Genomic DNA, 26,301 nt, shown 5'->3' with positions numbered 1-26,301 from the left:
ATATACAATAATCGGCTTGGGGTCTTTTCCATTTTATGTCAGAAGAAAGGTTACGAAACAGCGGAACACCTTCTTTCCACTTGTAACTAAGCGTGGAAAGTGCTCTGCCGAGCTCTGCCGCTGCTCAGTGGCCTGCTGGTCAGGTTCTGTGTAGGACTTCTTCAGTTTGCTTTTTGTTTGCTTGTAGTTTTCTCATTTGGTGTAACTAATTTGTAGCAAAAGGTTATAATTTAAACTGAGAAGGAAAGTTTTACTTTCTAGAACAGACAAAATTTTCCTCTTGCTTACTTTCTGTGAGAATTGGCAAAACCCCAGCCTCTCACTCTTAAGTTGTGTGAGGTTGACCAGAAAGATTTGTAATTCTTAAAGTGCTAGGAAAGCTACATTCTTCTCTGGCTCTTAGGAGCACCTGGAGCGTAGCTGTCAAAAGGAAGGGAGGGAGGTGTTGACATAAAACCCCATTAAATAAGACACTAAGAAGACCCAAACCCCAGGAATACCGGAGTTGAGTACTCCACATGCTTGAGAAGGAACTTGTTACAGAATTCCCTAGTAGGCATTCCTGTGTAGCAGAGACCTTTTCTCCTTCTCTTGCCAGTTTGTTCAGTCAATGACCAGTTTCTGTTGAGGTCACAGGCTGCCAGAGACAGTGACAGTAGTTCAGCTGTGTGTTTTTTTTTTCTTTTCTTTTTGTGTGTGTGTGTGTGTGTGTGTGTGTGTGTGTGTGTGTGTGTTTTGTTTTCCATTTAGAAATTTTCCAGAAGAGAAATCTGCTCATGAGAGAGGTAGACAGTCATCTTTTTCTGACTTTTGGTTTTGGATAAGGCTGACTAGTTTTCTGCTCTTGTGGTATATTGACTACCGTTCCAGATTCAAGGTTAGCGTTGACAATGAGTTACCATAATCTTTCAGTTAATCACTGTCACGTTTTACAGTTATTGCTGTGCCTTGTGTCTACTGCTGAGATAAGAGACACCAAAGGAAGTGGCACCTTTCTTCTCTGCACATATGAGATCTAGCAGGAAGGCTAGCCTTTGAATTAAGGAACTAAGGAAGTGAACAAAGGCAGTTAAAACTCACGACACCTGAGTGTGGCATGGAACCTTGCAGAGCTCACTCGCCTTCTGAGTTGTTGCTTGTAATGGATAACTCAAATTTTTGAATGTTTTGCCCAGGTCTACACAAATTGTGTCACAGCTGTGACTAAAACCTGTGATTCCTATTTTGATCTTTTTTCTACTACATGTTGAAAGGCCATGGGATTTCCCTATCTTCAAAGAGAAATACACAATGGCATCCTTCCCACCGGACCTTTAGTATACAACTGCATATTTATTTTTTAAACTGATATATGCCAAGACTATATTTTCTGTCCCCCAACTGAAATGGAAAACTTGTTTGATTACTATTATTAATCAATTGAACACATTCACTGTGAGAATAAAGTAGTAGACACTTTATTTCCAGGTAATTCTGAGGCAAAAATAAGCAGTAATTGGTTATCAGAAAGGAATAAAAGGTTAAAGAGAACTTTCTATTCAAGACTCAGAGGGACGAAGTAGTTAAAAAGGAGTTCATTTTAGGTTGTAGAAAGATAGTCCGTATGTTGCTGAAATGTGCACTCTGGAGTGCATTTAGTTTAAATCCCAGCTGTTCTGCTTTCTGTTTTCTTGGGCATGGTATTTATCACTGTGTGCCCCTTTTCATCATCTGAAATGCAGATTAGACTCCCTCACAGGAATGCTTTGAGGACAAATTTGTTAGCACATTTTTAGGAAGGGTCTAAATTAAGACTGATCTGTAATTTCTGCCTATCCACTTCACTCCCAGATCTATTGCTGAAGGGCTCCAGGATCATGTGTTAGAGGCCTAGGCACAGGTGAAGATGTCATATGCTAGTGAGTTCTAGAAGTCTCAAGATACAGATAGCACTCCTGCCTAGATTGCCAGTTTTGATTGGATATTTTAGAGAAACTTAAAGAAAACAGTGTTGTGTGGAGTCAAATGAAAGTGTATGTGAGCTTTTGAAGTAAACCTGGACTCTTCAGGAAAGTATTTCATGTAGGTTTGGGTGCAGAGAGCTAGTTTCAGCCATTTGCTTAAAATCCAGGGAATAGGTGATTGCTGTTAGGTAACTGGTGGAGATGTTCAGGTAGTATAATTTAGAATTCTGTCATTGATAGGCACCTCATACTAAAAGAGAGCCTGGGAGACTGTAATCTTTACAAGGATGATGATGAATGTCAGAATGTGTATCTTAGATGTGCATCCCGATTCTGTTAATAATGGAGATACCTTACTGAATTTCTTTCAGTCAACACTTAGATTAGACGGCTTTTGACTAGTATAGTAAAGCCAGTAGGACTATGGATCATGATGTCTGTTTCCCCAGGCTCGTCTGAACTGCAAGCATTGTGGCAAGCCTGTGATCGACGTACGGATCGGAATGCAGTACTTCTCTGAGTACAGCAATGTCCAGCAGTGTCCACACTGTGGGAACCTGGACTACCATTTTGTGAAGCCATTCTCCTCCTTCAAAGTTCTCGAAGCTTATTGATGAAAGCTTTGCTTTAGTAATAGCTATTTTATTGATATTATTACTTTACTACATATCTTTTATAGGGGAACATTCTGTGACATTAATTTCTTTTCTAATTTAAAGCAGAGTTTACTTTGTATATTTGTGCCACTAAAATGAGGGCTGCCCCTTGCCCTGTCTTGATTCCCAAATGTCGTGTGGTTAAGACTGGAGCCCAAATGGGAAATGGTGCAGATTTTGGTAGGGTTTTAGTCTCACACAGAATCTCTGATGCATTTCTAAGGGGATAGGAAGGATGGGTGCCATTTAGGTGTGGGATTCTGTGGTGAAACTAAGGGTGTGTGGGAGTTGGGAGGAAGCTTTTATTATACGTTAGCTCTCTTGAGACCCACTGTTGGATGCTTGGGCCTTGGGGAGCGTGAGTGACAAGTGAATGTAAGTCTGACCCCGGAGAGCCAGCACTGCGCACTGCGACAGGCTCCCTGGATCTGCTCTTCAGTTCCGGTTGAGGTGCAGTTTCCTCCCACTGACCAGGGATTTGAGAGTAGAACCGAGTGCTCTGGTTTGACTGTTTGTATCATTTAACAGTTTTCATACTGGAAATATCCAAATCGTATGACCCTTGGAAACTGTTGCTGTTGCAGTTTTAAATGAGCTGCATATGACAGGTCTTGTGAAGTGACATTAGAAATGAGGCACATTGAGTCAAGAAGGCAGGAAGGCAGAACTTGGTTATTTGAATTGTGTTGTGTCTCTAGAAGCTGGTCAAAGAACCCACAGAAAATCTGCACATGCTGTGGTGGGCATCGTTTACAGACTGCATTGCCGAAGCAATTGCTTGGTATCCAGAACTTCTCGGAGATAAACCTCTAGCCTGAGTGCTGGGCTGCAGAACCAGTCAGGCCACACTTCTCATTCTATCTGTTGCCACATTACCCATTTAATACTGACTTTCCAAAATGAGAGGTGACCTCAAGAAGGAAGGGCAAATTGGTTAGAATGATGAAGAACAGTTTTATTCTTTTTAAAGTATGTCTCATTTTGTTAGCAGTAATACAAAGAGCATATCTAAAAATAGATCATCCTAAAGAGTCCCATGATCCCTATTGTTTGTTTTTTAAAAAAAAAGTTCCATACAGAACACCAGATATTCCAAAACCAGCCCCTGTTCACTAGAACTTGGAGACTTAAATGTGTTGAAGACATCTCTTCTAGAATTAGAGAATTACTTCTCATGAGTAAATTTGATAATTTCAAGTATGATACAGAAATACACATTAAAAGAATACTAAAAATAATTCATTATATAAATAGGTAAATTAGGGGATTATGTAAATATTTTATATCACTTACTTGGTTTATGCCATCACCCCAGGGGGTTTTCTTTTCACAATTGTCTAAACATTATTGCCATTGAGTCTTAAGTTCCTCAGAAGTGCTTGGTGTTTTGTTTGAAACAACAGCATTAAAAACAACAACAACAACAACAACAACAACCTGTGCTAAACTAAAACTCTTCATCAGTTGGTTTGTTACTTCTGGTTTGGTGTTTGATCTGAAAAGTTTCACATCTGCAAGAAATACTCAAGTTGCATAAGACAAGCAATAATTATTATTGGTCAGATGATGTTTAATACAACTGTTAGGTCTGTAAGGACATAATACTTGCAGATTTGTCTTTGATGCACAGAGCTGCAATTGTGAGTTAGCTGTATATTCAAGTTTAAAGTTTTGTTAAGTTTTTATTCAGATACCATATTTGTCTTTGTGTTTGTTTCTGATTTTTAAAATAAAATAATTGTAATGCTGTTCTTTAACCTATTGATGTTTTCTGGTAAAACTTCATTATATTATTGTTTTGAAGTCAACTTATCCATTGCACCAGTGAATTCTTTAGATTAAAAAAAAAGAAACAAAAAACTGTGGACTATAAGCCACATTCGATTCTTGCTCCTTCGTTTGTTTTCTGCCCCCCAAATGAAGAAGTTTGACTTAATTGGATAAGATTTGCTCTTGATGTTCTCTTGATAGAGTAAGGACTATAGATGTGTGTAGTCCTATAAAAAGAGAAGCATGAGCCATGTACACTTACTTACCTTTTGCCTTTTAGTGCATTGATTGCATTTTTGTCTGAAAGGGAAGATTTGGCTGATTTGAGAATAAAATACAGTTGAGTATACAATACTTGCTTTAAAGGTAAATCTTACTTTGGAAATCTGCTGACCTTAATGTTTTCACCAAACTTTGCCAGAACACATTGGTTAGAATTGGAAAAAGTCAAGAACGATTACCATTTTTTTGTTGTAGTTGGGATATTAAAGGGCATCAGTCATCCAGGAGATCTAGCTTCTGTTTCTCTCATAAATAGTGTTCAATAACTCATAGATTTGAAATAGACTAATAATTTAAAGTGATTTTTATCTTCTTTAACATTTTTAGTCATTCATTTTTAAAGATACTTTGAGCAAGTAAAACTGTCTGCTTCAGTTTTGAGAGAAGCTAATTTCTGATCATTTTCTCTTCAGGCCATCTCAGCTCTCTGCTTTCATCTGATCACCTGATCACAGTGGAAGCACTTGATAACATTTGGCTTATACCTTTAAAGGTAGACTTTATTCCAGGAAGTGGAGGAATGAGCAGCTTGTTTTCTAATTACAAAGGAGCTTTCCCAACATCCTTTAATTTCCAATTTTTGTAAAATGGGTTCATTTTTCTAAGTAAAGGAAATTTTCATACCTTTTGGGGGAAAATTAACATATGAAGAAAGAATATTATGTTTAAATGCTAAAACTTCACAGGTAGATCCATATCTTGGTAGACTACCTTCCTGAGTTCTTCATGTCATCTTACAGTATCAGTGCTGACTCTGCAGTCTGTTCTGTGCCTGTTTTCTAACCTCTTTGCTTTTCTGTTGAATTCCTTCAAGCGCTTGTTGGGTAATTGGAAGATTGAGGAGAGAGCACTTTTGTTTAGAGTGTGGTTCCCATAACAGGATGCTGCCTAACCCAGTTCATCTTTACACTTTGTTGACCTTATTCTTTTTCCAGGCAATTGAAAGAAAATATAATGAATGGATACCATGAAAACCAGCTAAAAAATATGTTGTCGTCTATAAAGATTTCTTGTCAAGATGTTTGGATTGCACTTTTGTTGAGGGAAGCCAGTGTAAATAGTTGAGGATGTTGATAAATTGAAGCGTTTGGGTTATGGAATCATGTGTGATGTTAGAGGGTTTCTGTATGTGAAAGGTATTAAGAATAATAAAATTTTAGAAACAAATACTGAACTTTGCTTTAATGTGTTACTATATTTTTGATGGAATTTTTTGAGAGATGGGGTTGTTTGGTAAGAAAAAAATAGTAGATAAGTAGGGACATTCTCAAGAGGTAAAATAACATCCAGAAAACCATTCCAAAGTCACTACTGCGATTAATCAAAACTCTAAATTCTGGATTAGTGAGATGGCTCAGCAAGTAAAGGCACCTGATGCCAAATTTAACAACCTGAGTTTTATCCCCAGAACCAACACAGTGGAAGGAGAGACCAACTCCAGAAAGTTGTCCTCTGACCAGAGCATGTATGCTGTGGTGCATGCACACTTGTGATAGATAAATGTAAAAAGAGGGAAAAGGGAGAGAGGACCCCACAATTACAAGTTCTTCACTGCTTACAAGTGTGTATCACATGTAAGCTTCCTTTGCAACAAAGTAATAGCAAATCAGGCTTCCCCTTGTTTCATGTGGGTAGTATAAAATTATTCTGTTTATAAAGAATCCTGTAGTCTAGAGAGTGCTAAAGAAAAATGGAAAGTGTAGTTTTGATACACCCCAGACCAGCCACCCACAGATACTGTTTTAGTCAGTGTTCTAATGCTGTGAAGAGAGACCATGACCAAGGCAACTTTTATAAAGAAAAGCATTTAATTGGGGCTTGCTTACAGTTTCAGGAGTCCAGTGGTGGTATGGTGGGGAGCTTGGCAACAAGCAGGAAGATATAGTACTGGAGAAGTTAAAAGTTCTGCAGCTGGATCCACAGGCAGCAAGAAGAGAGAAATATTGTGCTTGGCTTGAGCATCTGAAACCCCAGAGCCCAACCCCTGTAGCATGAATCCTAAAGGGTCTTATTAATAAAACAAACCTGGGGCTGGGTATTGGGGTGAATGCTGGAAGATCAGAGAAGCAAAACCTCAGCTGATCCTGTTTCCTCAGACTGGAAGTCTCTGAGTCCTTATCCAAATGAATCTCAGCTGAACTGCTGCTAAAAGCCTAAAAGCTTAACCTGGTTTTCGTGCTTTATATACGTTTCTGCTTTCTGCCATCACTTCCAGGGATTAAAGGCATAAGTCACCAAGCCTGGCTATTTCCAGTGTGGCTTTGAACTCACGGAGATCTGTATGGATCTCTGCCTCCAGAAGGCTAGGATTAAAGGTGTGAGTGCCACCATTTTCTGGCCTCTATGTCTGTCTAGTGGCTGTTCTGTTCTCTGACCCCAGATAAATTTATTAGGGTGCACGATATATTGGGGAACACGGTATCACCATACCAGTGACACGTTTACTTTAACAAGGTCGCACCTAATCTCTGTCCAGTAGTGCCACTCCCTAATGATCAAGGATTCAAATTTATGAGTCCCTGGATGCCATTCCTATTCAGATCACCACATCCTTGGCCCCCATAGGCTTTCAGTCCAACTTCAACAGTCCCCATAATCTACAGCAGTCTCAAAACTTTGAAAGTCCAAGGTCTCTTTCAAGACTCATGGCAATCTCTTAACTGTAATCTGGGGGGCTGGAAGAGGGAAGCAAATCACACACTTCCAGCATACAGTGGCACAGGTTATACATGACCATTCCAAAAGAGAGAAAAGGGAACAGAAAATTCTGGACCAAAGCAAGACTGAAAACCAGCTGGACAAACTCTAAAGAAAGTAAGCCTACTATGGAATGCGGTGTTAATCCTATAGGTCTTCCCAGTAGGATCACCTCGGTAAGTCCCACCTTCCAGCAGTGGTACATGGGATGAAATATGTGATGGATTTGGGGTTATGTTTTTCCCATAATAGAGCAAGCATATTTGGAAACATTCTATATGTAGTTTTAGGGGGGAAAAGAAAGTCTACTTGAAATAATGTGTCTTCTACCTGTTTGTTTGTTTTTTAATGATTAATTTGTTAGCATCTCTTCCCATCTGTTAAAATAGGTTACTGCTTGGGGAAAACTAGATAAAAGGCAGCATTTTAGCAGTCTACTTGAAAAACTCCATTTTATTCACTTTGGGATCTTTGAGCTATTTTTTGATTCATACATGTTGAGCTGTCAAGTTTGATGTACCATTGGTAATATCCAGTTTGGTCAGGGTTTTGCTTTTTGATTAACTTTTTAGACAGTTCTTATACCTTTATGTTCCATTTCCAATTTCATGATCTTTTCTAAAATGCTCATATCCCAGTTTGAGGGTTACTGCACTTGATCATTGTATTTGAGCCTCTTCAAGCTTTATGAGAAAAAAAATACTGTTTTACACATGTTTTTGCCAACATTTCTCATGCTTTGTGGGCTGTATCAGTTACTTTTCTGTTGCTGTGGTTAAAATGCCATGACTAAAAGAACTGGAGGAAGAAAGTTTATTTCTTGCTTATGGTTCCAGAGGCCTAGCATCTATAATGGTAAGGAAGGCAAGGCATGCTGACAGAAGCAGGAAGTTAGTCACATTTTTGTCCACAGACAGGAAGCAGAAAACGATTAGGAAGTAGGATGAGGGTTATACCTTCAAAACCTACCCCTCCTGCAGTGATATACTTCCCTCACCATGGCTGCATCCCCTAAAGGTCCCATAACTGTAGGTAAAAGTTTCTCTTCCACCTACCTGTTCCAAATACCCAGCAACCACTTCCCAAATAACTGACTGGGGGCCTAATATTACTTACAAATGCTTGGATGGTAGCTCAGGCTTACTACTAACTAGCTCTTACACTTCAATTAACCCACAATTCTTATCTATGTTGAGCCATGTGGCTTGGTACCTTTTCTCAGTCCGACATTCTCATCTTGCTTGCTCTACGTCTGGCTGGCGACTCTGTCTCTGCCTTTCCATTTCCCAGCCTTGTCCTAGTCTGGTCACCCCGCCTTACACTTCCTGCCTGGCTACTGGCCAATCAGTGTTTTATAAACCAATGGGAGTGACAAACCTTTACAATGTACAAGATCATTATCCCACAGCACATAACAACCAACAGTACCACCAACTGGGAACCAAGTGTTCAAATACATGAGCCTATGGGAGACATTTCAAACCACTAGAGAGTAATTTGTGATAGTGTTAGTAACTGCAAACCTATGGGGTGGCAATCAGTGTTGCACATCTTGTTCATCACGTTAACTAGTCCAATTGTTCTGAAACTCTGATATAGCAGGTTGTTAGGGAAATAGAACAGAAGAAGGCCATGGACAAGCATTTCTTTGATGCCTCAGAACCCTATGGTTCTAAAAAGAGATGACTGAATATTTTAGAGAGCTTAGTGGAGATCATAAGGTTACCACAAGCCTGCACAGGATGTCTGAAAGGTCATTTTACTTTGTGCAAAGATTATAGCAACTATGGCTGTCTGATGGTGCAGAAACACTGGTAGAAGTATGTGCTTTTGATGGATAATATATAAGAACATAAATTATTAATGATTACTGACAGTTTTGTGGGCTTCTTTCAAAATATGAGCAGGATATGTTGGGTGGGAGGTTAGTTTCTGGTGATGGTAGAGTTGACAGATGCCATTAATAGGTCCCCACTTTTTTTCTGGTCCCTTTCGTTTATTGAAATGTTTATCATGTTTTCCTTACCATCTTTCTGTCTTCCCTCCTTCCGTTCTTGTTAGATCAATGTTCCTAATAATCAGGATATAGTAAAAGCTCCCAGATAAGCTGTTGTGTGACACTGTTCCTGGAGAAACATGAATAAAGAGCTACTCACCCCAGATAGGGAACCAGTGACAACTAAAATACAGATCCCATCAAAGTCCAACTTAGCCAACCAATGAGTTTTATAGGAGTTACAGGAACAGAAGTGATGCAAAGCCAAAAGCCCACCCCAGCATAGGTGAGACAGCTCACGAAATCTGGAAACTTAGAGCACAAGGCACCACAGGCAGGCAGTTTAACAGGTTGGAGAGTATCTGCTCCAACTAGTTCAGTTGATCTGTGTCCCTTTCAGACAGCTCATCTGGTTTCTGTTTCTTCTAGGCAGCTTGCCTTGTCTGAGTGTCTCTCGGCTGTCCTTACTTGTTTGTATATGCTTGGGGATGGAAGGGCCTAGTGAGTCAGTGTGGGAAGGTTTTTGCTGACTGGTAGGGGTCACAGTCTCCCCATGGCCTGGCAGCTTATCTCAATATCTCTGCAACCTGGGGCTCCCTCCCTGCAGCAAAATGTCCTGCCTCTACCTGCCCTTATCTGGAGAATGTCCCTGGGCCTGGAGGACTGGCCTTATCTGAAAACTGTCTCTAAACCAGATGCCTGTTTCTATACCAGATGTCTGACTTATCTTTAGCTTGAATCCTGTCATAGAATCCTGCTAGAAACCTTTTCTTTTTTTAATTAAAAATTTAAATTCATTTTACGTTCCAATCAGTTTCCCCTCCCTCCGTTTCTCCTGTCTTCCCTCCCCCCCCCCATCCACTCCTCAGGGTAAGACCTCCCATGGGACTCAACAAAGCATAGCATATCAAGTTGAGGCAGGACCAGGCTTCTCCCTGCTGTATCAAGGCTGAGCAAGGCATCCCACCATAGGAAATAGATTCCAAAAAGCCAGCTCATGCACCAGGGACAGATCCTGGTCCCACTGCTAGGGGACCCACAAACAGACCAAGCTACACAACTGTCACCCACATGTAGAGGGCCTAGGATGGTGCCATGCAGGCTCCCTAGCTGTCGGTCCAGAGTCCATGAGCTCCTACAAGCTCGGGTCAGCTGTCTCTGGGTTTTCCCATCATGATCTTGACCCTCCTTGCTCATACAATCCGTCCTCCCTCTCTTCAGCTTGATTCCTGGAGTTCAGCCCAGTGCTTGGCTGTGGATCTCTGCATCTGCTCCCTTCAGTTACTGGATGAAGTTCTAATGATGACAGGGTGGTCACCAATCTGATTACAGGAGAAGGCCAGTTCAGGCATCCTCTCCACTATTGCTAGGAGTCTTAGCTGGAGTCATCCTTGTGGATTCCTGGGAGTTTCCCTGGTACCAGATTTCTCCCTAACCCCATAATGGCCCCCTCTACGAAGATACCTCTTTCATTGCTCTCCCTCTCCATCCCTCCCCCAACTAGGCCATACTGATCCCTCATGTTCCTATGTTCCATCTGCACATACTAGGAGCCTTATAATAGGAGTGTGCCACTTAATGCAAATTAGAGTTTGTCCCCAGGCTCCCCAATCCTATATATTCCTTATATTCTGGTATAAAGTTGAACTGATTAACTGAAGTCTGTCTCCTGGAGGGCTGTCTCTCTTCTTGCTCATAGGCCACATACAAAGCTTGCTGTTGCAATTACTGCCTCTTGCCCTTTCGACCTGGTGGCCAACAGGCCAAGAGAGAGGACCCCCACAAATCTGGGTCAGTTTCAGGAACTTCCTGATGCTTTTAAGTTTGCCTTCTAATCTCAAGGAGCTTCCTGCAGGATGGAATGTTTCACTTCCCCTTAGAACAGTGGTTCTCAACCTTCCTAATACTGTGACCCTTTAATGCAATTCATCACATTGTAGTATCCCCCTAACCATAAAATTATTTCATTGCTACTTCATAACTGCAATTTTGCCACTGTTACAAATCATAATGTAAATATCTGATATTCAGGATATCAGATATGTGACCAAGGGGTCGTGACAGGTTAAGAACTACTACCTTAGGATATTCTGTTGTTTTACCTCACTGTAAATACCACATATCTTCAGTAGCTTCATCCTTAGAATGTTCTGCTCTTTTACCTCTCTTTTAACATACTATCTTAAAACACCCCATTTCTTCACCTCCCCTTTAACACCCTGTTTTAAATTTTTTTTTCTGAGACAGGGTTTCTCTGTGTAGCTTTGGAGCCTGTCCTGGATCTCACTCTGTAGACCAGGCTGGCCTCGAACTCACAGAGATCCACCTGCCTCTGCCTCCCAAGTGCTGGGATTAAAGGCGTGAGCCACCACCACCCAGCCTAACATCCTGTTTTAAGAAGCTTCTTTTCAAAATGGAAGGATTTAATCTTGGAGAAAACTGCTGCACAGTACAGGGCCAGATGTGAGCTGGACCAGAACAATTAAGAAATTAATTAAAATTTGAAAGTAGACATATATAACCTACTCAAAGTAAAACTGATTAATGGAATAAGAGAGTACTAACATATACCCCCACATACTTACTAGCGTTTTTACAAAAGCCTGAAGAGCATTCAGTGAATAAAGGCTATGTAACAAATGGTGCTGTGATTATTTAATATCCATCTACCTTCAAATTAAAATCCAGTGCTCGATCCATATACCATACTGAGAGTGAATCATATGTAGATACAAGTATAAAACCCTCAAATTAATAAAATTAGACTTTATTAAAATTAACTTCCCAAAAGATACACCAAGAGAATGAGACAAAGCACAGACTGGAGGAGGATTTGATCTAGAATAGCAAATACCTCCCAACATGTAGTAATAGACAAAATGACCCATTTAAAGGTGGTGGTAGACAATATTAAGTTTTCCAAAATGAAAACCATTGCAAACATGAGGTACTAGGCATCCTTAGTCATGAGGGAAATGCAACTTAAAGCATGGTGAGAGAACTCTCAGCCCTTGCACTCTCTAGAAAGACCAAGTGCAGGCAAAGATGGAGAGTACCTTCCATGGGAAACCCTTTCAGTCAGGCCTCGCCTGTGTTCTAGCTATTTTACTGATAGTCAAGAAAAATGGAAAACTTTCTATCAACTTTGTAATATTCCTAAGCAGAAACTGCTCAAGTATTCATCTACAGAAGAATGAACAAAAGTATAATATCCATAACATAGAGCACCAAGTAATAGAAAGGACCAAGCCCTTGGTCAACAGCACGAATGAACCCCAAAGTAGTTACACAGAGGTAGAACAAAGTTGTTGAATTAAACAAGGGAGGGAAAACAAATTTGTCAACAGAGAGCCTAGGAATCTAGGTAGATTCTGTTATTTATACCATTTCTCCTGTCTTGAGAACCAAGCAGGACAGTCTTAAAAAAATGTCTAAGGGCCAACTAAATGGCACAGCTGATAAGGCTGCTGGATGTCAAGCCTGATGATCTGAGTTCAATCCTCTGACTATCACAGACATGCCACAGCACATGTGCACACATATGCACACCCATAAGTACAAAGACATTTTAAAATGTGTCATAAGCGAAGATTTTGCAAGAAAGGCATTAGGGTCCTACAAATAGAGGGATCACACATGAAAATAGTCACTATACATTGCTGGTTTAAATTTAAATTGTTTTGTTTTTTTGAAATGGTTTCTTTGTGCAGCTGCTCTGGCTGTCCTGAAACTCACTCCGTAGACCAGGCTGGCTTAGAGCTCACAGAGACCCACCTGCCTCTGCCTCCTGAGTACTGGGATCAAAGGTGTGTGCCACTGTGTGGCTGGTTAAATTTAAATGTTTATGGTAATTTATTCTACTCTATGGAGGGCATTTATTCTACTTTATGGAGAAATTGGTACATAATAATTTCCTAAGTTTTGACAGATGCCTGTATTTGTGAAACCATCACCTGCTGTGGGATGTTCTGTATGTCCTGTGGGAGCCCTTCTTGGGTTCTTTGTGGCGTTACCCAGCAGGTCCGTATAGAGGATGATTAGGACCATGGGCCTGAGTGCAGGTGTTTGAGATGGTCTGCACTTGGCTGTGCTAGGGGATGGTCTGTATGTCAAGTTGTTCTGATTGATCAATAAATAAAACCTGATCGGCTGTGGCTAGGCAGGAAGGATAGGCAGGACTAACAGAGAGGAGAAATAAAAGGACAGAAAGGCAGAAGGGCTGGCTGCAGCCGCCGCCATGACCAGCAGCATGTGAAGTCGCCGGTAGGCCACCAGCCACGTGGCAAGGAATAGATTTATGGAAATGGTTAATTTAAGATAAAAGGAAATGGTTAATTTAAGGAAATGGTTAATTTAAGATAAAAGAACAGTTAGCGGGAAGCCTGCCACGGCCATACAGTTTGCAAGCAAAATAAGTCTCTGTGTTTACTTGATTGGGTCTGAGCGTCTGTGCGACTGGCGGGTGACAGAGATTTGTCCTAACTGTGAGCAAGGCAGGAAAACTCCAGCTACAATCACCACAGAGATGACTGATTATATAGTCAGCCCCAAGAATTCTTCTCCTCCCCATTAATATCCTGTCTCCAGGCAACTACTCATCTGCCGTTAGAGGTGTTTGACTTTTGAGAGTTTTACATAAATGTAATCATGCATCTTTATTGCATAACTGTCAAGAACAAGTTTGGGAACAAGCATGGCTAACTGATAAAGATACCCCTGGGGATCATATATGTAGAATATGCATAATGCTGGAATCGGCCTCTTAACCTTAATCACCTTGCTCAAGTCATTTATTGTGGGTAGGTTTTTTTTTTTGGTGGGGGGGTTTGAGGCAGGGTTTCTCTGTGTAGTTTTGGTGCCTGTCCTGGATCTCGCTCTGTAGCCCAGGCTGGCCTCAAACTCACAGAGATCTGCCTGGCTCTGCCTCCCGAGTGCTGAGATTAAAGGCGTGTGCCATCACTGCCTGGCATATTGTGAGAAGTTTTATAAAGTGAGTTAGAGTCAGTTAATTTGCTAGATTGGTCAGCTGATAGAAATTCTGCTCAAGTTCTCTTATCCTCATTTCTCATGTGTGAAGGTTGATTCATTCCCTGGAGGTGGGTTTCCAGGGGTTAAATGAAGCAATGTAAATAAAATACGTTATACAATCCATGGCATGTAGTAAGTGCTGAAATTGTTCTATATTGAGATTGTGTGGGTAAGTTATTGCTGGATGCACTTTAATATAACATTAGGAAAAGGAAGGTCTAAGGGATGGAGTCAGCACAGAGAAAGACATTGCCTCAATATTGCATATTAGAATATAGGATTAAAGGTGTTTCCTGTCACCAATAAGTGGGTGACCTCTGGAAGAAAGTGTCCCAGGGAGAGGCACTTGTCAAGGGTCTTGAAAACCTGAAGAGTTCTTTTAACAGTAGTGGAGGAATTAGAGATCGTCTGGCATCTCATAAGGCAGCTGAGCTGCTGCTGTGGGCAGCCTCGTCTGAAATGAGTGGGTGGGTGAATGGAGTTCAAACTGACTTCCATGGGGAACTCCATGATAAGTGGGTCAGGAAGGTTGTAGGACTCAGGCTGATAAAATCTGTCTCTGGAAGGCAGGTTATAATTCTGTGAAAGCTCTACTTGCTCTGCTCCATTTGGGGAATTGTCAGACTAACACTGGGTAGTTCAGTGATCAAGTCCTTGCCTGGCATGGTAAAGACCCTAGGCTCCAGCCTCACGGTTGTGAAACAAACCAGTGATTTGTCATCACAAAACTAGTTTTTGACTTAGGAAACAATCCATTTCTTTTCCAGGGTGTGAAAACAGACACAGCTGAACTACTCAGCTGAACTACTAGTGTTTTTTTTTTTTTTTTTTTTCATCTGAGGTATGACTTAAGGGTGGCATTTATACTTCTGACTTAGTATGGTGAAAGTCATTTATGAACAATAAGCCCTTGGAATGTGATGGAGGCAAATTATAGCCAAGAAGGCCTCTATTTACATAATATGGCTTTGGAGGTACCTTGATCTGAACGTGGTCACCACACACTCATGTGTTGAACTTCTAGCCTCCAAGGTCATGTTAGTAGGAAGTAGAGCTCTTTTGGAAGTGATTGGATCATGAGGACAAAAGCCTCATGAATGGGATTGCGGTCTTTATGAAAGAGGTTCAAGGGAGCTTGGTTGCCCCTTTTACCACGTGAGGAAACAACTTATCAGGTACCATATATGAGAGAAAGTGCCCTCACCAAGCGACCAATCTGCTGGCCTTCAATTGTGCAACTTCGAGAACTGTGAGCAATAAATTTCTGTTGTTTATAAGTTATCCATTCTAAGATATTTTCCTATAGCAGTCTGAAAGGACTAAGAAGTGTGGTTTGCCTGACAGCTGATAAAGGGCCAACTCAAGTTCTCCAACCCTTGATCAGGATCTGAGTTTTCTTAGCTAATCAGGACCAATGTGATGTTCTGTAACAGTGCCGGTATCAGCCAGGTTATACATTCAAGTCATTCAGCCTTTTGGATCATGTTTTCTGTTCTGAAAAATACAAATAACCATCTTTCTAATATTCTTATGGTATGATTTAATGAATAAACAGACTGTTTTGTAGCAATTTTCTCCAAATTGAAGTGTCCTCTCTTAGAAAGAGGAGGAAGGTTCTTTAAGACTCAAGAAGCCAACAAGACATGCAAGGTTCAGGAAGCTCCTGAAACTTAAAAGGCTGATAAGGTCCCTCTCCAGGGTTGTGAAAAGCAAATGCTGAGAGGAGACACAAGAACCAGCTAAGCCACCTGCAGGTGATACAGTAGTTCCAAAGGATGCAGTTCCAGGGATGTAACTCTCATGGGTTGTCACCTGTGCAATCTCAGTGATGCATCTGCATTTGAATTACTCATGTTATCTCTAAGTAATTAACTCCTCATCAATGCTCTTGTAAGTAGCACCAAAACGCTCACGAGTTCAATAGGCTAGGCTTGGATAGAATTGTTTCTTTGGTACATTGTTGCTACCCAGTCTTGAGATAAATTGATATTTGCTCATATCTTCCCAGGAAGAGTCATAAAACATAAGCAAAAATAATTGATTAACTTGCTATGAGAAATAGACCTGTGGCATTATGAAAACAAATAATTTAGTTACACCATTTATTTCTCTTTTAGTCAGTAGCGTATGGCTGAGATACTTTTGATCTTTGGATTTAAACAGCTATGCTTGTCTTTCCAATTATTCTTTTCACATGTCACACTCAACATTCCAAGGATGCTATTCAGTTCAGCATTTCAATTCATTGTATACACACTGTCTGCAGTTTTAAGAGTTAAAATGCATCATGATGACTTTTTTCAAAAAACTAATCATTTCCAGTATCTTTAAAATCGTTTCCTGAATGTTTGTTGAATTCTAGTCTTGACATGGCTGAATTCTCTGAAAAGATGTCAAGATTCCCAGAGGTGTATAGATAGAATTAACATAGTTCTGGCTGTGGATTGCTGTGCTCATCTGTGATCTTCCATGCTGAAAGAAAAGTTTAATTAGATCCATTTAAAAAACCTATTTGAAAGTCTAACCAAAATTTCACTTATAAGATTTGTACTTTTAGGTTAAGAATTTTCTTAGACTGAAGAAAGATCTGAACCATTTCATTTCTGACATGTCTCTAGATTACCTTTCATTGGGTTTGTTAATGCATGTGTAACGCTTTCTGTCAGGGAAGCAAGAGCTTTCTGAGGAGTGATGTTGGAATCTCAGTTATTTTCCAGATGTCTTTAATCTGGTCTTTATGTTGATGGAACATGAGCCATGAAGAATATCCAAACACTCTTTTGAAATGGAGGTTTGAACATTAAGCATTCATAGGATAGTTCATGTAAGAAATAGTCATGTTTTGCTGTAGGTTTCACAGTGAAAATGTTGCAGTGAAGGTGACAGAGGAATTGCTGGAAACAACAATCTGTTTTAAATCTGATACTTTTTCTAAAACATATTTATTTATTTTTATTTTATGTGCATTGGGATTTTGCCTGCATGAATGAGGGTGTTGGATCCCCTAGGACTGGAGTTACAGACAGTTGTGAGCTGTCATCTGGGTGCTGGGAATTGAACCTGGGCCCTCTGGAAAAGCAACCAGGGCTCTTAACTTCTGAGCCATCTCTGCAGCCCCTAAACCAGATACTTCAGTGCTATCCATTCGAGTTGCATTGGTTAAAAGTTTTAAGTAAACATCACTAGCAAATCACCTTAGCTGTGTGAGAATGCATATTCAAAACTGCTTAACATTAAAATTCAAAAGTGACTATATTTCTCTAAGAAGAATAATGCTTAAAATAGTCAAATTGATTTTTTTTATTAGCATTGCCTCTGTTTTAAAGTTGGAGCAAGTACTTTAGCAACAAGTTTTGGCTTATATACAATTTTTAAATAACAAAATATATTTTGAAGATTTCAAAACTTACTATTAGACATCAAAGAAAGGAAATCAGAAAGGTCTTGAAATAAATGGAATCCTCAAATTTTCTGTTTGGCTGAAAGAAGTATGTTTCACCTCTTCAAAGACAATACAATTATCCCTCTGTATCATAGGGGATTGGTTCCAAAACTCCTTGTGGATACCCAACCTACAGATACTCAAGTCCTTATAAAACCACATAGTATGTGCCTGTGATCTACATGCTCCTTCAGCATGCTTTACATATTATTTTTATTATTTAAATTATGTGTATGTGTATGAGTATGCACTGTGTGTAACATGGCTTGGTCATGGAACTGGACTGGGGTGATGAAGTAATGAAGAAAGAATAGATACATAGTCATGTAGAGAAAAGCTGGGATTGGGTGAGCTGTGCATGTTCTCATGTAGACACACCAGCATGCAACCTGGAAACAGCATGTTTATTACGCATATGCAAGAAGGAGTTAGCTAGACTCACTAGGAAGTCTGTGAGGAGCAGTCGTAGGTTGCATTCATCCTGGAGGAAGAATCTGTAGTTGCTAGTTTTTGTATATGCTGTCAATATTCACACACCGACAAGAGGAGGCTTTGTCGACGCTCTGAGCCTGACCCAGGGAAGGCTTTTCCAATACCCACGGGTCTAGGGAACTGGGGCCCTGGTCAGTAATACACATTTGCTCAGGGCTTTGGTTGCCTGTCAAGGCCAGAAAAGGGCATACTACCCTATGGAGCTGGAGTTGCAGGGGTTTGCAAGCATCTGGTGTGGGTTCTGGGAGCTAACTCTGCTCCTCTGTGGGAGCAACAAGCACTCAACTGCTGAGCAGGATCTCCAGCTTCTTTCTGTATACTTTAAACGATTTCTGGGTTACTTATCATGCCCAATACAAGAGCTATGAAAACAGAAGTCATCCTTTATTACTGAGGTAATAATAAACAATAACAAGGGGGAAGTATATGAGTTCAGTACAGACATATTTTTTCCTGAATATTTTCAATCTGTAGTCGGTTGAATCCATAGATGTAGAGTGTATGGATATAGATGCCTAACTGTACTGTCTTTGCAATTTTGTGGGGGATGAAGACACTCAAATGTAGTGTAGAGACATTGGTACACTATTGCATCCAAATTCATGCATTCTTTGTAAATTCTTTTCAGTCTGGCTTGGGTAGACCTGTATTCACCCTGTCACATCAAGAGTTACCTGAGGCCTAGAGGGTTGTCTGCAGTTGCTTGAAGGGGATCCACTAGGAAACTTCCAGCAGCCCCAGTCCTCAGCCACAGCCATCCCTAGAGCAGAGGGCCCATTCTGCCTTCAGGAGGTGGGACATCCTTTCTTAGCACGGTTTGACTCTTTCTGGAGAAGAGCTCCAATGAGGGTGGTTTTTTGGGATTTCTTTTAGAAAATCTGGTGCCAAAATGTTACTAACAGGAAAGAAAATGCCTGAATCATAAGACCTACCTACTATTCTTGGAGGCTGGTAAAGATCCTTTCATCTCTTACTCAGTTAAAATTTGTGATTATCTTGGTATTAGACAATGGAGTAGACAGAATACTTTGTATTTTGCTTTTTTTTAAATAAATGCTTATTGTTTTATGTGTAAGAGTTCTTGCCTGTATGTATGTATTTGTACTGTACATATGTCTGGTGCTCTTGAAGCCCAGAAGAGGGTGTCAGAATCCCTGGAACTGGAGTTACAGACAGTTGTGAGCTGCTATATGGATGCTGGGAAGTGTACATGGCTCTTCTGAAATAATAGCAAATGCTTTTAGCTGCTGTTTTTAAACTGCTGAGCTATCTCTCCATCCCTAGAGTGTGTGGTTTATAAACAAAAGTTATTGCTTACATCCTAGAGTTTAAATCTAAGATCAAGTTACCATCGGATGTGATGTCTGGTAGGGACCAGTTCTTCACAGTTGGTAGAGGCATGCACAAGGTCCCGTAGACCTCATTATGAAGACCCCAATTCCACTCATGAAGGTTCTGTCTCTGGTTTTAACAATATCCTGAAGTTCTCTTAATACAGTCACCATTGAGATTAGGATCCAAAATATGAATTTGATGAGGACACAAACATCTAGATTCTGTATGGGGTTATCTTAGTTAAGATTAATGGAACTACCGAATATCAGAAGACACTGTAAAAATACCTTTGTCAATCTTCTTACTATAATATAGAGAAAGGAAACAAACACAGATCATGGTGTCCTAGAACACTTATGAAGATGCCCAGTTGTTTCAGACATTAATAACCCTGAGTGAGTGTGGGGGGCCATCCCACCCTCCTTTTCCCCAGGCTACTCTTGAGCAGGAGCAGCAGGAAATATTAGATAGAAAAGAGAGACAGACAGAAAACACAGAATAGCCTTGGGAAGGCCTGTATCCTGATCCATTGGGCCCCAACTGTCTTTGCCAAAGGGCTTTTAAAGGAATGCCAAGTTGTGGAGCCAAAGACCTCCCCCCAGCACAACCAAGTGCAGACCATTCCAGACACCTGGTGATCATACATGTGGTCAAGCCATCCCCTAATGCAGCCCTGCTGTGTACAGCAAGCTCAGATATCACTAGGAAACCTCTGTGGACCTCAATAAGTGAGCAATCATAATACTGAATTCTCATACAGAATGGGGAAGAACTTAATTTGGTTCTTATCTAAGGAGAAATTCGAAGCTAATTTCAGATCTGCATCAAGCAAAAGTAACTCCCTCATGCTATAGTATTTAACCCAACTTTTAATAATATAATATTATTGGCTTTTTAAAGTTTTAAGTCCTTTTTGTACCTATTGGACTTAATCCAAGGTCATTTTTTCCTTGTTTAGTAGTTCTGGTAGACTACAATGCTAATTGGATTATTCTCAATATAACAATAAAATAAATGAAGAATTACTCTTGGTTTTTACTTCTTACTTGTCTAACTAGCACTTGTGGAAGCCTCTGGGATCAGGAGATAGTGCTAATTGTTTAGTGTTAATAAGTCTCATGTGCTAGGATTTAAGGCATTTAAACCTGTGTGTGTGTGTGTGTGTGTGTGTGTGTGTGTAGGGGAGGGATATTCTGTCTTTTATACTGCTTCAGAACACTCTAGCTCTTTGCCAGGACCACCCTTCCTTGATGATCTCTATGGTAGGTCATTAAGGATTTATACTTGAAGGCTTTAATAAGCAGAAATGTCTAATTACTATTGAAAATCACAACCACTACCTATTCTCCTTACCCCCCCCCCTTTCCGGTTTTCATTTTTCTTTCTTTCTTTCTTTGAGAAATGGTCTCATGTCATCCCAGGCTGGTCTCAAATTTGCTGTGGTGTTGAGGATGACCTCACATTCTTGATTCTCCAGCCTTTGTCTCTATATGTGGGATTACAGGAATATTCCACCACGCCCAGTTAATGTGATGCTGGTGATCAAACCCAGGGCTCTGTGCATGTTAGGCAATTACTCTGCCAACTGAACTACATCTTCAGAACCCCAGTTTTTTCCCAAGGCATTTGGGACCAACTACCATACAATGTATTGTATTTATATATCATGTTACTGTTTTCTGTGCTAAAATGCAAGCACAGTTATATACAAATTTCTGTCTTTTAAAACAATCACTTCTGTATGACCTTCTACAACAATACTTGCCGCAAAAGAAGTGCTTAGTATGTATTTGTGATGAATATTAATCATATTTCATCAGTTGAAGATAAGCTTTACAAATCAACCCAGGAAAGGAGTTCATCTTGATTGGCAATTCTTCCTTGAGAAGTATGTATCTAATAATATAAAGGAAGTGGGCTGTTGGCTAAGGCCACCCAAAAGCATCACAGTAACCTGTGCAATGTAAATCGACACTAGGTTATAATAGCAATGTTTTGGTCCATTTGTGCTGTTATAATAAAAATACATGAGACTGGATAACTTATAACAAACAGAAATGAGCTCATAGTTGTGGGCCAGGAACTCCAAAGGGAAGATACCAGTGTGTTTTGTGTGGTGAAGGCAGACATCTTCTAAGATGTGTAACTCTGAACCATCTTGTTGGCATTCAGCATCAATTTTTAAGGAGATAGGCATTCAAATCATAGCAGTTGTGTGTGTGTGTGTGTGTGTGTGTGTGTGTGTGTGTGTGTGTGTGATTAAAAACAAAATTTCTCTGTTAAAAATGAATGCCATCTTTCACTGAGGCCATCTCTAGTCATATTTCCTTAAGCTTTTATTTCAGGAAAGACTATTCAATATACATTCCAAACTTTCTTTACAGAATAAACAAAACCCCTCCCAATGTGATTTGATTCTGGAAAGCAGCATACTCAGTGAAATACCACAAAGAAGGAAGCCATTTTCTGACTTCTCTTGCAGCTCTGAGGAACTAATCAAGTAGATGTGGGCTACTATACAGCTCTTTAAAGGGGCTTACTCAATTGGAAGGTGCCCCTTTGGGATTTTCCCTTTGCTCCTTTGCTCTAGAATAAGATTTAGATGCCATGTTTTCCAGAGGTCATCCTGAAATGAGAGATAACTGTAAGTAACAAAATAATGCATAGGAGCAACATCTTGGTTCTGGGGTGCCTACCTCTAGACTTGCTATAATGTGAGCTAAATAAGTCACTGCATTAATTATTTTCCTTCTGGGCCCCTTTGCTCAAGATCTGTTCTTATCCTCTCTTTCGTCACCTGTATCCTAGGCTTGCTGTCTGTCTGGTGTCTAGTAGGATTTGGCCAAATGAGGCACCTGATGGGGATCAGTGTGGGAAGGGAGAATGATTATTTCCCCTCCTTTCTCTGATTGCATTATTTGTGGCCTGTCAGAAGCTCTGTTCCTCTGGTGGCTGCAGTGCTGGCCCAGAGGCCTCTTCTCCAAGTCTTCAGGTCATGATGGGTTCCAATAAAGCTATCCTTATGTCCCTTCAGCCTGGTTACCAGTGGCGATGGCTTCCCGCTGATCAGCTCCAGGGAGCATCAGCACTCTGTGTTGCTTTCTTTAGCAACATCTACATCTATAAATAGTGGCTTCTTCAAACTTTGTCCTGGTTAAACCCCCTTCAATGTGTCATATGTTTCATGCTGGGATCCCCTACCGGTAGAGCTTTGTATTTAGGTTCTCTGTGCTATGTGCTAAATTTAATCTTAACTGTGACAGATGACAGGAGCTAAGCGATTTGAAAAATAACTATATTTAGACTTTCGATTTACACATAGTTCATAGAATGATCATTTTTTGAGTATGATCTTTGCCTTAACTTTTTTCTCTGCAAACCAAATGAGAGTTAAAAAAAAAAAAAGGCCCAACTCTCTTGTTCCAGGTATCTCTCCGAGTTTTCCTTCTTAATCTCTAGCCTCATCTTACATGTAAAAGCCTAATTTCTTGCCAGCAATCCCCTTCTATCTGATATCCTTTTTCTACTCAGTCAAAATGGGCTATTGAACTTTTAATGAGGACATAAAAAATAGCAGTAACCGTGTATATTAACAGTATAGACTAAGGTATACTGAGTTTAATTCTGATGTCTCCATACATGCATATGATATAGTTTGGTGAAGTCTACCCCTCTGTTACCCTCATCACCTTGTGTTAGGCTCCTGATGGTCTCTGCTGTCAGGGCACTAACTCATTTGCTAGGGGAGACCAACACTGGACATGCCTTTACTTGTGTGCCCCGTTCTAAATGAAGAACTGACCACAAAGTAGAACCCATGGTGGAGAATATAGGTAGGAGACTTGGGAGAGGCATTGAGCAAACACATGAGTTAAAGGCTGAGTTTAAAAACTGGTCAAGATGAAGATGGGGTCTGGGTGATATTTTCTGGCAGGGGATGCAGCATGAAAAGCCTTGGTCAGAGAAACTGAACTCTGATAATTTTGGGACAGAAAAAAAAAATGGCTACAATAGGCCAAGGTTGTATATCTAGAGGCCAAATGTATGATAAAACTTTTTAAAGTGTTTTAGCTTTAGCCAAAGGGTTATGATGACTGATTGTGATAACCATAGGGCAGTACCATTCAGATAATTAGTGATAAGGAATGAAATTAATCATCTGAGGGTCAAGTAGATACTCTCAGAATCAAACTGTTTGCTGTAGCCAGTGACATTACCAAGGGGGCCCATCCCTGGGAGACAAGACAAAGAATTAATTGGAAGATCATCTTTATTGCAAGGGCTTCCCTGGGTCCTCATCTTATTTTCCTTTGACCCAGTGAAGTCTCTGGGTCCTTTTACTCACCTTCCCTCTCTCCTTCACGTCTTGTGCCATCGGTTGACAGTTCCCCTAGCCTCTTCTGACCCCCTCTTGTGGTCCCTCCCTGAGATTTTTTCCTAGCAATGTCCTTAAATATTTGTTTGTGTTTTGGCATCTAGGATCTGGCTAACACATTTTAAGAGGGGCATTTTAACTGGGGCATGTTAGATGGGTGGTCCTGAAGAGTAAGGGAAGTAAGAAGCATGTCCTGTGCAGTATATTTGAAGGGCTTCCATGCTTAGCTGACATGCTGACCATGCTGACACAGCTTGGAAAGATGGAGAGCAAGCAAAAACATCAGAGGCTTGGGTGTTTAAGGAACAAATGAAGGCTGTAAGATCTGCTAGAAGGTAAGGAATGCTGATGACCAGATAGGGAAATGAGAGAGGCAGAGAGAAGAGATGTTTAAGATGTAAGTCAGCCATTTAGGCTCAGGGAGCAGATCGGTGGGGTTTCTATTGAGTTCCTAGTTTCTGATTTTCTTTGATTTCCTTGTTCCAAAGGGTATATCGAGTGACTTCTAACCTGATCTTGCATAGACCACATGGTGTTGACACTCCCATTGCTATCTTGACAATACTTGTAACACAAGTGCCAGTGCCCCGTCCCCTGTCCACTGTCTCCGTGTCTACACAGGCATGAGTAGAGGCTGCAGGAGGAATGTCTTGTATAATATTAGCGGGACCGGCAGAAATGCTCCACACTGTATCCTGGGGCCACTTTACCTTCCTCATCTCTGACCGGTCTCAACTGGTCTGCAATTTCATGCTCTTTTTAAAAATGTTATGTTTAAGTTAACATACAAAGTAATGGATCTTGATGGTGCTAGTGGTGGTCTGTGTGTGTGTTTTTTAATTTGTCCTTCCTCCCTGTCATCCTCTTGCGGGTCTCCCACCTCCACTCAAATATATATATATATATATATATATATATATATATATATATATATATATATATATAATCTCCCTTTTGCTTTCATGTTACAGGGGTTCCATTACTCTCCTCCCATGTCCCTCTCCCTTAAGATGTCTTCATTGTCTCTCATGGTCCCTTCTGTTTTTATGACCTGCAGGCACACACACACACACACACACACACACACACACACACACACACAGGGGGGGGGAGGAGAGATTTAAATCTAGTGTCTATGTATTAAAGAAGATGTGGTTTGTCTTTCTGAGTCTGGCTTGTTTCCTTTAACATAATGATCTCCAGTTGTATCCATTTTCTTGCAAATGTCATGATCTTATTTTTACTTATAACTGAACAAAATTTTTTTGTCGATGTACCACTTTTCCCTTCATTCATACTCTTTTTGATTTTCCTTCTCTTATTCTTCACAGCTTGTTTTGTCTTTGTTTTTAACTCCTTTCTGTTCACTTTAAATATAGCCTGGCAGTCCCTCCACTCATTCACTGGAGAGAAACTTCAGTAAATAAAAATCCTGTGACTCATCACCACAAATGACTACATGCTATAGTATCTGGAACTTCATTCTGGCTTTTTTATCTTTGAAGAACTGTTTGCTTTCTTCTGTTAGTGAAACATAGGGAGGTCATTGTTTTGGACTGGACATTCACAATATGTCCTAACGGAGTAGATCTATCCAACTGGGGTCACTCATCCCTAAACTCCAGGTTACCATGTGGAAACTGAGCTTCCAAGAAATCAAAGGAGATGATAGCCAAGTCTCCAAATAGCCATTTCATCCAGCAGGAAATGATGTTTTCTGTGCAGTAACTCTTATGCGGAAGGTAACGCAGTGCCAACCAGTCTGTTCTCTGTACACACCAGCTTTATGGTGCTTTGCTTTAGTTCCTTTGAAGATACCTCAGAGTTTCCATTCTTTCAAGTTGGAGGGCAACTGAATCACATAAGTCTCCTGGCTTCATTTTTCCAATAGCATATGTTTACTTTATGCCTCTTTGTCACATCTGATATTTTTAAAGTAAGGTACATCCATTTTTTAATATACAAAGTTATTGCACACTTAATAGTAAATATAACTGTTGTATAGATTGGGAAACCAAGAAATCCATGTGACTCCCTTCATCATACTATGCACCTCACCGAAGTTGTCTGAACCTGGACCTGCAGTACCTCTGAGGAAGGCTTCTTCTAGTGCTCTGCTTTCTTGTTCAAGCTCCTTTATAAAGGCTGCTGTCTGCCCTGCCCAGAACCTTTCTGTTTTTAAATGAGACACTGCCTGCTTCATATGTTGTAAACAAAAGCCAATCAGTTTACCTAATCAAATTTGTTAAAATGTTTTTTCTCTAGAGTGAATACCTATTAGTGTG

The 26,301-nt window shown here is 40.3% G+C and overlaps 1 protein-coding gene across 1 annotated transcript in view; it reads left to right on the top strand.

Moving 5' to 3' along the window:
- Heca (hdc homolog, cell cycle regulator) overlaps positions 1–5,820 on the top strand; it is a 44,797-nt gene extending 38,977 nt beyond the window's left edge. Inside the window, exon 4 of the mRNA XM_028860811.2 lies at positions 2,393–5,820. Within this exon, the coding sequence (XP_028716644.1) occupies positions 2,393–2,557 (165 nt within the window). The 3' untranslated portion in view covers positions 2,558–5,820. The remainder of the gene's footprint in view (positions 1–2,392) is intronic.
- The last annotated feature ends 20,481 nt before the right edge of the window (positions 5,821–26,301 follow it).

The sequence above is a fragment of the Peromyscus leucopus genome, chromosome 8a (genome assembly GCF_004664715.2).
Source record: "Peromyscus leucopus breed LL Stock chromosome 8a, UCI_PerLeu_2.1, whole genome shotgun sequence".
NCBI classification, from domain to species: Eukaryota; Metazoa; Chordata; class Mammalia; order Rodentia; family Cricetidae; genus Peromyscus; species Peromyscus leucopus.
The sequence above is the reverse complement of the archived record's forward strand: the minus strand, read 5'-3'. Positions and strand labels throughout refer to the sequence as shown.